At 43.9% G+C, this 14,716-nt stretch overlaps 1 protein-coding gene and 1 long non-coding RNA gene across 6 annotated transcripts; one reads left to right on the top strand and one right to left on the bottom strand.

Annotated features, from left to right (window-relative positions):
- Positions 1-1,787: 1,787 nt before the first annotated feature.
- Positions 1,788-4,106, bottom strand: LOC125508566 (uncharacterized). The gene is made up of 3 exons (XM_048673320.2): positions 3,391-4,106; positions 3,035-3,261; positions 1,788-2,414 (listed from the first exon to the last, which is right to left on the bottom strand). Exons 1-3 carry the CDS (start codon positions 3,848-3,850, stop codon positions 1,788-1,790), a joined length of 1,314 nt encoding a protein of 437 aa, XP_048529277.2. The 5' UTR covers positions 3,851-4,106.
- Positions 4,107-4,612: 506 nt separating this feature from the next.
- Positions 4,613-10,258, top strand: LOC125510038 (uncharacterized). 5 transcript variants are annotated; one of them, XR_015602483.1, is made up of 6 exons: positions 4,613-5,502; positions 5,995-6,043; positions 6,778-7,075; positions 7,749-7,817; positions 7,985-8,053; positions 8,161-9,583. It is a non-coding gene; the product is annotated as an uncharacterized LOC125510038 (long non-coding RNA). The 5 variants fall into 5 exon arrangements; XR_015602481.1 differs by adding an exon at positions 9,774-10,258 and having other exon boundaries at positions 7,749-9,691; XR_015602482.1 differs by having other exon boundaries at positions 7,985-9,583.
- The last annotated feature ends 4,458 nt before the right edge of the window (positions 10,259-14,716 follow it).

The raw sequence follows: 14,716 nt of genomic DNA, 5'->3' as shown, positions 1-14,716 counted from the left end.
GAGTAGAACTTGGGATCTGACAGAACTCATCCCGATAGCCACTAGAACAGATGACTATGAATGAATGATATAATTAGAGGCCCGAAAATTTAAGCACACGCCAAAGCGTTGAACTTTGAAAACTTTTTGGGGCAAAACATTTTTAAATTTATATAAAATGGGATTTTTTTTGAAACTACAACAAATGTGTAAAGAAAATGTTTGTGACATCAACAAAATATCACTAGTTTAGATAAATGTATGTGGCATTTCAAAAAAATGTTTGCAGAATGTAAAATAATATTCGTGTGATTCAAAAAAATGTTTAGTCCATTAAAAATGTAACATTTCAAGAATGTTCACGAGTTTCGAAAATGTGCTTCTGACATTTAAAAAAAAATGTGTATACAATTTTAAAAAAATGTTTGCGTGATGTAAAACAGTGTATCACACCCTTAAAAGACTATATGCGACATATATTTGAAAAAAGTGTATACAATTTTAAAAAATGTGTAAGAATGGAAAAAATGTTAGTGTAGTTTATAAAATGTTTATTGTTGTTAGGAAATTGTAAAACGTGTATTTGGAAAAATATTACCATGTATTAAAAATATATTTGAAACATGTATTTTAAAAAAATGTACGGAATGTATTTGAAAAATGTCGAAAGTGTATCAAAAATTATTTCATGTGTGCGCTAAACATGTACATTGGGTACTGAGAATAATTAGATATGTGTAAAAAAGAAAATCGGTAACCAGTAAAGAATCAAAATAAAAGCGAAAAAACAAAAAATATGAAAAAAACAAAATGATTCAAAAGTATAACGAAGAAAGAAAACCAGTGAAAAAACAAAGTATAGCGAAGGAAAGAAAGTAGAAGAAAAGCGATGAAAAACCAAAGTAAAAACAAACGAAATCAAAAAAAGAAAAAGAAAAGAAAAACAAGAGCAACGCTAGCGATTCCGCTAATGTGCCTGCCCAATTCAGCGAATACCAGCTAAATCCTCTCAAGGTTTGAAATAGACCAGGATGCTGATTTCAAGGATTGAGAGTTCATGATTTGGTTTAGCTTTCGCCTACAAGTTTAAGGCTTATTTTTGACTTTTACCTGCATCATCTGATGCGCGAGACTGTGTGCAGCTCAGTCAATCCTTTATCAATGCAACTCTATTTCTGAGCAGTAAAGATCGTTGCACTGATGAAGCTAAGATCGTAACTAGCGTCACTCGAAGGCCTCCGGCTATGCCTGGAATGGGTTCCTATGTCAGCTTGGCTCTGATGTGTTTCTCTGTCTCCAAACTCAGAAACTGATATTATACGCTGTGGGAAACACTGGTTTTTGCGATGGTATTCAACGGACCCCTCTCTTTTTTTGTAGCGTGTTGCCACAAAGAGCTGAGAAGTTTAGTGTGCTATATAGCATAGTTTCTCTACACAGAATACCCAAATGATGTGTTTCACTGCGTCAAAACTCGGAAAAAAACAGCGTGTTTCTCAGCTTCAAAACTCAGAAAATAAGAATGCATTGTACACTGTGTGTTGTGCCAAAAAGTGGAAAAGTTTAGTGTGTTGTGGCAAAAATTTCCCTAAAAGGAATACCCAGACAAAATGTCATCAGACCATACAAAAGAAACTCATATTCCAGCTATGAGCTTGCAAATTTTACACGGTTTGCATTTCATATTATGAAGGCTTTTTATTAGTCAGTCATACTGCTTGATGCCTAGGGAAGAGATCACATCACAGTCAAAATCTTTTTCTTTTGAAAGGTTCACAGTCAAAACCTTCACCTCACAGAAGTCAAACTTAATAATACCTTCTCAAAGCACTGTCATAATCACACTTACAATTTGGAAGAAGGGACCATGTGACAGTTTCCTCCATCTCACAGGAACCAATCTTGATATTCTCCTTGGTTTTACCAACCTTCTTGGGAGTGAAAGTCTTACGAACTCTCCTCACGTCTTTCTCATCACTACCACGCAGTGCCTTCGCCGAAAACAAGAGCTTACCTTCGGGCTGCTGAAGCTCTACGCAGACCACACGACGTGAAAGCTCAAGCCTTCCACTAGCATCAACCGGCAACCTATCGCCTTCAAACGCAAGCAACGGGATCTCCAAGTCTTCGTAACTGGCTGTGCTGGCAGTGAATAAACCGCGGCAACCGGGCCAGAACCCATGTTTTCTGACTTTTACACTGATTGCGGCTTCCACACAGTCGTATATTCGAATGTATGTCAACTCCAATGTGCTAAGCCTGCTAGGCACGGCGCGATACGACGGGCTGCAGGGCATAGACCTGACTACTAAATAGCTTAAATCCATGTCCTCCGATTCTGTGGCGCCCTTCGCCTTCAGATCGACCTCAACATAGGTAGGATGTACATCCACCACAACTCCTCGGGTAGGACCTGTCAGCGTAAGAAATCTATCCTGCGTGCAAAATAATAGTAGTGCTTCAGTCCCGTCATAGGAAATGTTGTTTTCGACAAAAAGGAAAATTCCTCTTCAGTCATAATAAATTAATAATTGACGACCATCAATAGCCGAATTTACCCAACCCAAGAAGTGCCAATCTATACATGATCCACTTTTTAACTGGCATTGTTCCTAAACTTAATTAGAAACTTACTGCAGGCAAATATGGCAAAACTAACTTATGATGAGCAAAATTAGCCAGGAGGCATGAGCCAATAATTTGTGTTGGGTGGGCAAGATTGTTCAGATCATCACAACCACTAAGACTGATGGGAGTAGTCTATATTAACAGTTACCTAATGCCAAAGAAGATGTAACATTGGGTAGCATAGTGAAAGCAAAAACGATAACAGATACATGTTTTACCTCTAGACCAACCAGACAGCGCACTATTATATCATACCTGAAGTTAGCTGAAGAACATAATAAACTGATTAGCCAGTATTCATGTACGGAGCTCGGTTATGGTTTGGCATTTGTTGCATATATTAATTTTAGCCACTCCTATCATCATGTTAAATTTAGCTGAAAAAAGAGTGAATCCATATAATCTGTATGCATGATATCGCACGTACCTTCTTGGTAAGGGTTTGACAGTTATCCCTTTCGCGATCTAAGACCATGATGCGATTGTGATCCAGCACATCCCGCACGGCGATCGTACCAAAAACCTGTAATGGCCACTGCAGGGGCTTCTTTATCTTCCCGACTTTGATCCAGAAGATCTGGAGCATCTCCTGGGTGCAGGCGTAGCGGTTGTTAGGGCGACGAAGGCCGGTGAAGCACGACGCAGGGATAGATGCTTCATGACAGACATATGTCACAGTTAGTGATGATATGGATATGCTAATAGTAGAGGTGTGTGTCAATGTCGCATGCTAGTAAAATTAGGCAGCAAAACAGCTAGGATGCATGGGAGGAGGTCGCTTACTGGTCTGGTCGAAGGGGCCGTAGTGTCGGGCGAAGATCCAGTCCCAATCTTTGCGGTGACCGCGCGCCTGGTAGGCGTATGGATCGGTGTTGGCTTCCTCGGGTATTTCCCCTTGCTTCTCTCTCGCTTCCACCATCATATCGTGGGCCGACCGATTGCGTCTCCTGTTCTTCTTGGCTCCGCTGTTGGCCGCCTCCTCAGCTGCCTCGTCGGCCAGCTCCCCCAGTCCCATCATCATCGCCATCGTCTCTTCCTCGGCCGCTTCCTCGGCGGCCTGATCAGATTCAGACGGAGTTGCTGGTTCTTCAGACTCGACAGGCTCATCGTCAACATCGTCCTCATCATCATCCGCCTTGTTCCCCGCCGGCATCCCCACCTCAGGCTCAGACACAGTCGACGACTCCATCTCTACATGGATTCGTTGCTGCCGCCGCCGTAGTCTTGCCTTTCTGCAAGGCATGCCCTCGGTCTCTTCTTCGCTTGTGTTTTTCAAACTCTCGACTGACAGTAGCAGTAGTAGTACAACCTACGTAGGCGATCTGGCGATTACTACAATCAACTAGAGTATCGGTGCTGCCTATACAGGTGCGTGCGGCCACGACCGACAAGGTCACAAGTCACAGCTGAGTCTGATTCGTACCCGGAGTCCCGGACACGGCCGATCGAAGGAGACGTGGATACGAAGCACGCAGCGTCCTTTCCGTCACAGGCAGGCAGGCTGCAGCGGCGCCCGGATGCTCCACCGAGGCGTCGGGAATTCCCCTCCCGAAGCTTTTCTCGGCCGACGGCTCGCTTGTGCGGTGGCTAGGGTACGGGCGAAGGAGGGCGGAGAAGATACAGCGAAATCCAACGGCCCCGCAGATTGGCAGCGGGTCTGCACACGGAGACCAAACAGTGTCCATGCACGGCACGGTGAAAGCTGGGCCCAAGCACATCAGGCGGTGGCCTTCAGCCCATTTTCGGCCCATCTTTCTTTTTCTTCTCTACTTCTCTATTTTTCTGTCCTTCCAAACTTCCATGATTTTTCCAATTTTCTTCGTAGAGGCCTCAATGATTATTAGGGGCTCAATATGTTAACGATCATGTAACCAAGGAGCATCCCAAAATGAAGGCGTAAAAAAGGTCCATGGCATCACAAGGGTTTCTCATTTCAACCCACGTCTTGGTGACTCCTTTCATTGAACATATAAAAGATGGGCTAGTGCGCCCAAGTAGCGGCACCAGCCACGTCTCCTTTTTTGCATCTATGAATGTCCGGAGCGCTCTCTTTTCCCTTTCCTCTCCCTCGTGCTTTCCTTTCTTCGCTGCCGCCACTCCATCCTAGCCGCCTCCTCTCCTCGCGCCGCCGTCGCCGCCGCTTCCACCCTCCCTCTGGGCCGCCTCGTCTCCTCCGCCTCCGCCTCCACCACCTCCTCCTCCCCTTCCTCTCCCCCTCCCGTGCCTCCGCACCTGACTAGAACGGCCAGACCACGTGACGTGGACGAGGAGACGACAGCTCGGGAGGCAGGCTCCTTCCATGGCGGCACCCCAACCTGCCGGATTTCCCTCCTCGTCAGCCCAGCGGAGAGGAGCGGTGGATCCGCCTCCTCTTGGACCTAGCGCCCGATCCGAGGTGTGCGGGCGCGGACGAGCTTCCCCCGCCGGCCCGCGGCAGCGGCGACCTACAAGCAAAGGGCAAGGGCGAGGCGACGGCAGAGAGAGAGAAGATGAGAGGGAGAAGAATGAAGGAGAGGAGGGAGAAAGAGAGAGAGGAAAGAGGAGAAGGAGGCGCGGCGTCGGATGGGAGAGGGTCACCGCCGGTCGAGGCCTGCGCGTGGCGGTTCGATGTGATCCTCGCCCCTTCTCTTCCTCGTCCCGCCGGCCTCATTCTCTGTTACTCTCCCGTTGGCCGTGGCGCCAGGTCGCGGCGGAGGATCTGGAGCTGAGCCCAAGCAGTTGAGGTTGAGGAAGACGGAGGTGAGGGAAGCAGCAACAAGACTGCTGGCTGGTGACGGGTCAGCGGCCACGAGAGGAGGGGGAAGGGGGACGACGTCATGCTTTCTCGCCACCTGCACGTCCTCTTCCCACAGTCCGCTGCTCCTTGTCTGCGCCGTTTCAACTCCAGCTGCAACAGTGCGTCTCCATGATCCTTCCCCTCCTCCGGCTTCTCTCCTTCCATAGCTACTTATGCTGCAATAGTTTCAGTGCAAGTATAGTCAGGTATTTAACTGCTTGTTTTTTTACAGTTTTAGCTAATTGGCTGGGTATCTACTTTCTCTTTTGTGTCTGCACATATAATCGATTTGCTGGCCCATACTTGCATGTTCTCTAATTATCTTGCAGTGCTAACAAGTAATTAGGACATATTCTTGGTCCATACTTGCATTAGAACATGCCACATAGAAGAAGGTGGCATAACTTGGGATAAGAATGGCCACATGAACATTCTGTCATGATATTGTGATTAGTGATCAATACTTGCAGCAGTACTTGCATGTTTGCAAAAGATGTCTGTAAATTATTGATCTTCGTCGTGTCTCCTACTTACTATTAGTTCAACTGACCCAATCTTTCTGGTCTTATCGCTATGATTAATTGCTCTATTTCTTGGTTTTTGTATTGTAGGACAGGGAGGCAGAAGAGAGGACATGCTGAAGAATGAAGGTGGACAAACGTAAGTAGTACTTGGCACAATTCAGATTTTCTTTGTTATTGCATTACAGGATTGTAGGGTGTTCGGATTTTAAATGCTGGCATTGATCGAGGTGTTTGGGTTTTAGTTCTGATTAGATGTGTATCAGGTTTTAGTTCTGATGAGATACAGAAATTGTTGAGACAGGGCATGAATAGTATATATTTTAGCCGTGCTTTTATTCCCTTTTGCTCTTTCCAAAGGGACTACTCTACTTTTCTGTTAACCATTAGTAACATATTTTTCAGAGCCGGATCCATTTATTAAATGAGGAGAGGTGTATGAGACAAATAAAAATGTATCGAACTATGGTTCATGACTTTATGCTAAGGATTCTAAGTGAGCAAGTCATTTTACTGGGGCTAATGAACACATACCACAATTTGCAGAGTACTTTGCTTTTCTGGTTGTTTTGCTAAGAGACTGTTAATGATAAATCAGATGTTTTCCTTTCTTTAGTATGCTTAGCAATAATATTTTACGTTGGCTATTAAATTGGACTTCTTTCTGGTTACAAGATTCCTTTTATAATTACAGATCTTCGTTTATTTACAATATTCTAAGGCTACTAAGGTTACACATTTGTTCTACAGTTCGCAGTGAGAACAAGCTATTTCTGATGGCTCTGTCCTATTATCTGTTCACGTGTTTGCTTTCAAATATTTTGAGTGCTCATATCAACAAAACTATTGATTATTGGTTATTGTGTCTGTCAGCAGGTGCACATGAACAGCAAGGCATGTTTGGCGTCGTACTTGACCGTGCTGCAGAACAACATCTTGTGGTTCTACCCAAGGGTTGACGCCGAGCACCGGGGCGTACTGCAGGAGTAGCGCCCTGCGTCCTTTGTCAACGTCCATAGCATCAAGGACCTCCTCACGCCCCTGTGCAGATGGCGCTCGCTCGTGATCACAGGAAACCGAACGACGCATGTGCCCGTTGTCTGTCAGCGCCGACAAGGTTGGTTCTATGTTAAGGCCCTGCGTCCTCACGTAAGAGGGCATGATTCATAAGGTAGGTACTGATTGCATCTTCATCTCTATTTTTCATTTGGTCTCGATTCTTTCACTTGGTGCTACACAAGGTCAGGTCAGCTTGGAACATCTGCCTCCCAAATTCAGATCAAGGAGGTCATAATCTCCTTCTAGATATCTTAGGGTTTAGATTTAAACGAATAGATGTAGCCATATCAATGTGCAAAGTAGAGGAAGTCGTAGTGAACATTCATAAGCTTGCTCTTGTGCTAGATAAGAAAGATTCAGAAAACTATTATGCAACGGTCACCAGAGCTTTACGACTCTTTGTATGCACTGCAAGAATTATTCTGCAAGGGTAGCCGGCTGCACATTTGTTGTTTTCCCAGTCATTTAAGAATATTAGTTAAAGTGGATGGTGATACGATGTTTATACCATTTGAGGTATCTATTCTTTTACAAAGCATGTGAAAATACTTAAGGTTCTTTTTAAAGAAGAGAGATATGGAGGGAGGGAGGAAAACTCAATTTGTGCAACTAAAACTAACGATTCTAATCCAAACTGGAAGTGTTGCCCACGGAAATTCAGAACCTTCGTAGTTGTCGTTGACTTGGACCTTAGTTATTTCAGATTTCAGAATTGCATTTGTGCAGTAATTCTCTAGAAGTCGTGTAATACAGACATATTAATAAGATTTTTCTTGAATATGCAGCAAACAAATACTTCAGGCACGATGGATATTGATGTAGACTACATCAAAGTGCTGCAGGACCAAATTGAGGTATGCTCCACACAGACACAACGTCTTAAAAAATTATCATTTTCCACTGCCTAATAACATGTTCTGTTATTTTTTTGACAAGTACAAACTGGCTAAGTAATAATACAGATAAAAAGCCATACATTCTCATTTTTCTTCTCTGTATTTTTTCTTGTTCATACCTGCAGAAAAATTGTGGTGGTGATGATTGATCTGTATTTTTTTGAAGGGGGTCATTGGACTCCACTGTAGCATAGGTAATAATTCCTCACCCTATATTTGCGTGTAGTAGCCTCAAACATCAACTTTCTTATGATTTTTCTCTAGCATGTTGCTCGCTGGTTTTGACTATTGATTTTGGTAGATGGTGCACAGTTTAGGACATGATCCAACTCTCAGTTACATACATGGACCTTCTCTTTCTACATCTCTATGGTAGTAAACTTTCTTACTTTAGAGACGGATCAGAAGGCATTTCTTTTGCTTTTGGTGTTGAGGATGCACCAAACTATGCACAAAATGAAGGTACTAGACAATAATGCACTTTTAGATGGTACACTGGTGCTGATGAATCAATTTTTTTGTTACTGCTTTATGCTTCTGACAGTGTGCGCTAGCTTATCTATTACTCCCTCCGTTTGTTTTTGTAAGACGTTCAGACAACTTGCTTTGTGTTGTTTTTGAATAGTGTCTGAAAGTCTAAAACGTCTTATAAAAACAAACAGAGGTAGTATATCAGATAATACTATCTCACACATGTAGTGCATATTGGTTATTTTCACTTGATTTGGATAAGTAAAGTGCGGCTATATTTTTCTTAACTGTTCCTATTCTTTGACAATCTTCTGCTTCGGTTTCTGTTTCTTGTTTCAGGTTCTTCATATCGAGTGCCTATTAATTAGTCACATGTCCATAGATACTTTATTATGCTCTTTAATGATCTCATCCCATGCGACTCACATATGAGTTATACATATGCATGGTTGTGAGAATTAGAGGGAAAATTAGTGTTCCCTTGAAGAAAAGTGCAAGCATGATCTACTTTAAATTGGAACACTTATGTTAGAAAACATGGTCAATGGATTGTACAACAAAATTATTTTTTCAGTAAATTGTGACAGATCCAAAATAACCAACCGAAAACAACAAAATTATTTTTTCAGTAATTTGTGATGCCTCATAGACATGTTTTCACTTAGATTAGAACGATCCTATGTAAGATAGGTTGTAAAGTAGCAGTTGTATATACATAGCTACGGTGTGTTTCCTGAACATCACAACTTCATCTTATGATGTGCTCACTGTAATCATATATTTTTTGTTTCATGTAAAGTAGTAGTAGGTTCTTGTGATGCCAATGATTCATTATCTGACCCCATGAGGCACTAATATCATGCTAGCTCTGTATTTTGTTGGTGGTATTCCCACTGTAATTCACTCTCAACATGCCGGTAATTTCGAGTTTTGTTTCTTTTATTCTCACATGTAATTTCTTTGTTCCATCTTTGCTATGAGCCAGTGCCGATGTTCTGTTTTCCTGCGGTTGTCGCCACTGTACTTTGTTCCTTGCATGAACAAAAGAGGATTAATGAAACAACGTTCGCGCTGAAGAAGAAAAAGGATATGTTGCCCTTTATATTATACTTGGGCGATGGATTCCTTCAGATCTACAAATTCCTCGAGCAAAGTTTGCAATGCTTTTGTGAATGTTTCAAATTTTGTTTTTGTCTTTCCTTGTGGATTGTCCATCTGAACTATATGCATCAATGTAAACAACCTTACCTTTCCTTCTCTTTCAATCGGTTTAAGGTACTCATATATAATGGTCACCAATGCCCTACAATATGCACATAATTCACAATTCTAATTGGCTTCTTGCGCCATGGGCGCAACTGGTAAGTTACATTTTGTGTGTGTAGTACATCCTTTGTTCATTATCTTTTAGTTCATATTCAAGGTTGCTTCTATATCTTCTAGGTTCTTTCATTACTTTGGAACAGAAAAGTAATATGAAACAAATCCATACAATATGTCTTTGGTGAGACCATGAACAACAATCCACCCAGATGTTGGTCCTTCTTGTGCCCAGCTGCAGCCACCGCCTAATCTAACAATGTTCTGTTCTTTGCTCGAGGCGCAATGCTATACATTTGTTGGCACGTCAGTTCCTTAGGTGGATCCTCAGTAGATCGAGCCGCCTCACCCCCTTGCAAGCAAACCTTGACCATGTCTGCTGGCACATGCAGCGATCACTCTACCTGAGTTCCATGACTGCATATCTTAGTCACAATAAGCTAAATGACCAGAGCTATTTATATGATGCATCTCTATCTATGTATCCTGCTTTTTCAAAGCAATGTAAATGGTTTGAATTGATCTTATCATGAACTGATCTCATGCCTTTGTTTTGGCCTATAAATGTAACATGCAATGTAATATGTAATGCTATGTATCGACAACATGCTGAAATATCTATTTTTGCTTCAAGATTTTATAGTCTCTAAATATTCTTACTATTCTTGGCTCCCACTCGCCCTTTGCGCCATTGGCGCAACGGGTCATCTAGTTCATCAAAGCCTAAGGGCATCTCCACGCCGATCCTCAAACAACCCGCAATCTTTTGGGGAACACAGTAATTTCAAAAAATTTCCTACACATACGCAAGATCATGGTGATGCATAGCAACGAGAGGGGGGAGTGTTGTCCACGTGCCCTCGTAGACCGTAAGCGGAAGCGTTATGACAGCGCGGTTGATGCAGTCGTACGTCTTCACAATCGACCGATCCTAGTACCGAAAGTACGACACCTCCGCGATTTGCACACGTTCGGCTCGGTGACGTCCCATGAACTCACGATCCAGCAGAGTGTCGAGGCAGAGCTTCGTCAGCACGACGGCGTGATGACAGTGATGATGATGCTACCGGAACAGGGCTTCGCCTAAGCACCGCTACGATGTGACCGAGGTGGATTATGGTGGAAGGGGGCACCGCACACGGCTGGAAACAAACAACTTGTGTGTTCTAGGGTGCCCCCTGCACCTGTATATAAAGGAGCAAGGGGGAGGACGGTCGGCCTTGGGGCGCGCCAAGGAGGGGGAGGAGTCCTCCTAGTAGGAGTAGGACTCCCCCATTCCTAGTCCAACTAGGAGGAAGGAGGGGGAAGGAAGGAGAGGGAGAGAGGGAGGGAAAGAGGGGGTGCCGCCCCCTCCTTGTCCAATTTGGACTCCCAAGGGGGGGGGGGCAGCCCTATGGCCCCTCCTCTCCCTCTCACAAGGCCCATGTTGGCCCATTAGTTCCCCCGGGGGTTCCGATAACCCCCCGACACTTTGATAATTATCTAGTGGCCACTGGAACTCATCCGGTGTCCGAATATAGTCATCCAATATATCAATATTTATGCCTCGACCATTTCGAGACTCCTCGTCATGTCTGTGATCACACCCGGGACTCTGAACTACCTTCGGTACATCAAAACACATAAAATCATAATACCGATCGTCACCGAACGTTAAGCGTGCGGACCCTACGGGTTCGAGAACTATGTAGACATGACCAAGACACGTATCCGGTCAATAACCAATAGCGGAACCTGGATGTTCATATTGGCTCCCACATATTCTACGAAGATCTTTATCGGTCAAACCGCATAATGATATACGTTGTTCCCTTTGTCATCGGTATGTTACTTGCCCGATATTCGATCTTCGGTATCTCAATACCTAGTTCAATCTCGTTACCGGCAAGTATCTTTACTCGTTCCGTAATGCATCATCCCATAACTAACTCATTAGTCACATTGCTTTCAAGGCTTATATTGATGTGCATTACCGAGAGGGCCGAGAGATACCTCTCCGACAATCGGAGTGACAAATCCTAATCTCGATCTATGCCAACTCAGAAAACACCATCGGAGCACCTGTAGAGCACCTTTATAATCACCCAGTTACATTGTGACGTTTGGTAGCACACAAAGTATTCCTCCGGTATTCGGGAGTTGCATGATCTCATAGTCATAGGAACATGTATAAGTTATGGAGAAAGCAATAGCAACAAACTAAACGATATCATCATGCTAAGCTAACGGATGGGTCAAGTCAATCACATCATTCTCTAATGATGTGATCCCGTTAATCAAGTTACAACTCATGTATATGGTTAGGAAACATAACCATCATTGATTCAACGAGCTAGTCAAGTAGAGGCATACTAGTGACATTCTGTTTGTCTATGTATTCACACATGTACTAAGTTTCCGGTTAATACAATTCTAACATGAATAATAAACATTTATCATGATATAAGGAAATATAAATAACAACTTTATTATCGCCTCTAGGGCATATGTCCTTCACAATCGTCTAGACCGCACGGTGCAGACGTATTTTGCCATCCAATACGGATCTGTATCGGTCCGTCGACCGGTGCAGACGTGCCTTTTCCCGCAAATTGGAAGCAAACTGGGGGAGGGATTTACAGGAGTCCGGGCCGACGCCATGTTGGACTCTGACACCCCCGGCCCACTCAAATCCGTCTCCCGGTCACATTAGTTTCCACTCTGCCCTTGCCCTCCCCCTCGCTTTGCATCTGTGTCCTCCTCCTCCTCCTCCATCGCCGTACCTCTTCGGCCGCCACCTCGGCATTGCCGGACGTCCACAGCCACAACCCACGTTCCCTCTCGCCTTGTACTAGGGCGCCGTCCAGCCAGGATCTATCCGTAGCCAGGTACCCTCCGCCCCCCCTGTCGACGACGTCCATGGCGGACATCATGCCCGACAGGTGTTAGGTCAAAATGCCATGCATGAGATTATCTTAAAACTTCATGTTATTTTTTTAGAGTAAGAAGTACGATAGGTACTTGACCATGAAGGATGAGTTGTTGTGTATGCGTGGTTGGCCGTATCTTACAGACTTCGTAGCCAGGAGCAGAAGGGGGCTCTTTTGGCAGTGCATGCATGGTTCATTTCATGCGACATTGTGCCCTACGACACCCACATCATCCACGAACGCAATATGAAGTCTGGTAAGTATTGTGGCGCGGTTGATCGCCTGGAGCCATTGTGTTGGCAACCATGTTGATTGATTCTTGCATTCACTCATTGTTGCTCGACACATTGTGTAGCCTGCACACGCTGCCGTTATGTACTACAGGTCAGAAGGAAGGCCATTCACACACATGCATTGTTGGACGAAACTCAAGGGCCAGTATGTGTGGGACAACGTGTGCCGAAAATGGAGTTAGTATGGTTGAATTTGATATATCCATGAAAAACTTGTTGAACATCCGGTTGAATTTAAACTATTGTTGTACTAGACATATTTGTATGCTATTTATGGATAATATGTACTATTTTTATCCGTACTTTAATGAATTCTGTCGTGTTTGATGAAATTCATCCGATTGTTCAAAGCTGGTTTGAAATGTATGCGGTTAGCTTTGGACGGCCGGCTGCCGCATCCGTGCTCACGGACTTTGCTACCTCTTGAGCACTGCGTTGGCTTTCCCCGAAGAGGAAGGGATGATGCAGTAAAGTAGCATAAGTATTTCCCTCGGTTTTTGAGAACCAAGGTATCAATCCAGTAGGAGGCTACGCGCGACTCCCTCGTACCTGCACAAAACAAATAAATCCTCGCAACCAACGCGATAAGGGGTTGTCAATCCCTACACGGCCACTTACGAGAGTGAGATTTGATAGATATGATAAGATAATATTTTTGGTATTTTTATGATAAAGATGCAAAGTAAAATAAAAGCAAAGTAAAAGCAAATGAAATAACTAAGTATTGGAAGATTAATATGATGAAGATAGACCCGGGGGCCATAGGTTTCACCAGTGGCTTCTCTCAAGAGCATAGGTATTTTACAGTGGGTGAACGAATTACTGTTGAGCAATTGACAGAATTGAGCATAGTTATGAGAATATCTAGGTATGATCATGTATATAGGCATCACGTCCGAGACAAGTAGACCGACTCCTGCCTGCATCTACCACTATTACTCCACTCATCGACCGCTATCCAGCATGCATCTAGAGTATTAAGTTAATGAAAACAGAGTAACGCCTTAAGCAAGATGACATGATGTAGAGAGATAAACTCATGCAATATGATGAAAACCCCATCTTGTTATCCTCGATGGCAACAATACAATACATGCCTTGCTGCCCCTACTGTCATTGGAAAAGGACACCGCAAGATTGAACCCAAAGCTAAGCACTTCTCTCATTGCAAGAAAGATCAATCTAGTAGGCCAAACCAAACTGATAATTCGAATAGACTTGCAAAGATAACCAATCATACATAAAAGAATTCAGAGAAGATTCAAATATTGTTCATAGATAAACTTGATCATAAACCCACAATTCATCAGTCTCAACAAACACACCGCAAAAAGAAGATTACATTGTATAGATCTCCACAAGAGAGGGGAGAATATTGTATTGAGATCCAAAAAGAGAGAAGAAGCCATCTAGCTAATAACTAGGGACCCGTAGGTCTAAGGTAAACTACTAACACTTCATCGGAGGGGCTATGGTGATTATGTAGAAGCCCTCCGTGATGGATACCCCCTTCGGCGGAGCTCCGGAACAGGCCCCAAGATGGGATCTCCTGGATACAGAAAGTTACGGCGGTGGAATTAGGGTTTGGGCTCTGTATCTGATCGTTTGGGGGTACGTAGGTATATATAGGAGGAAGGAGTACGTCGGTGGAGCAACAGGGGGGCCACAAGGGTGGAGGGCGCGCCTGGGGGAGGGGGGGGGGTAGGCGCGCCCCTAGCTCGTGGCCTCCTCCTTTGTTTCTTGACGTAGGGTCCAAGTCTCCTGGATCATGTTCGGTGAGAAAATCACGTTCCCGAAGGTTTCATTCCGTTTGGACTCCGTTTGATATTCCTTTTCTTCGAAACCCTAAAATAGGCAAAAAAAC

The sequence above is a fragment of the Triticum urartu genome, chromosome 5A (genome assembly GCF_056163025.1).
Source record: "Triticum urartu cultivar PI428250 chromosome 5A, HENAU_Tu73, whole genome shotgun sequence".
Taxonomy (NCBI): domain Eukaryota; kingdom Viridiplantae; phylum Streptophyta; class Magnoliopsida; order Poales; family Poaceae; genus Triticum; species Triticum urartu.
The sequence above is the reverse complement of the archived record's forward strand: the minus strand, read 5'-3'. Positions and strand labels throughout refer to the sequence as shown.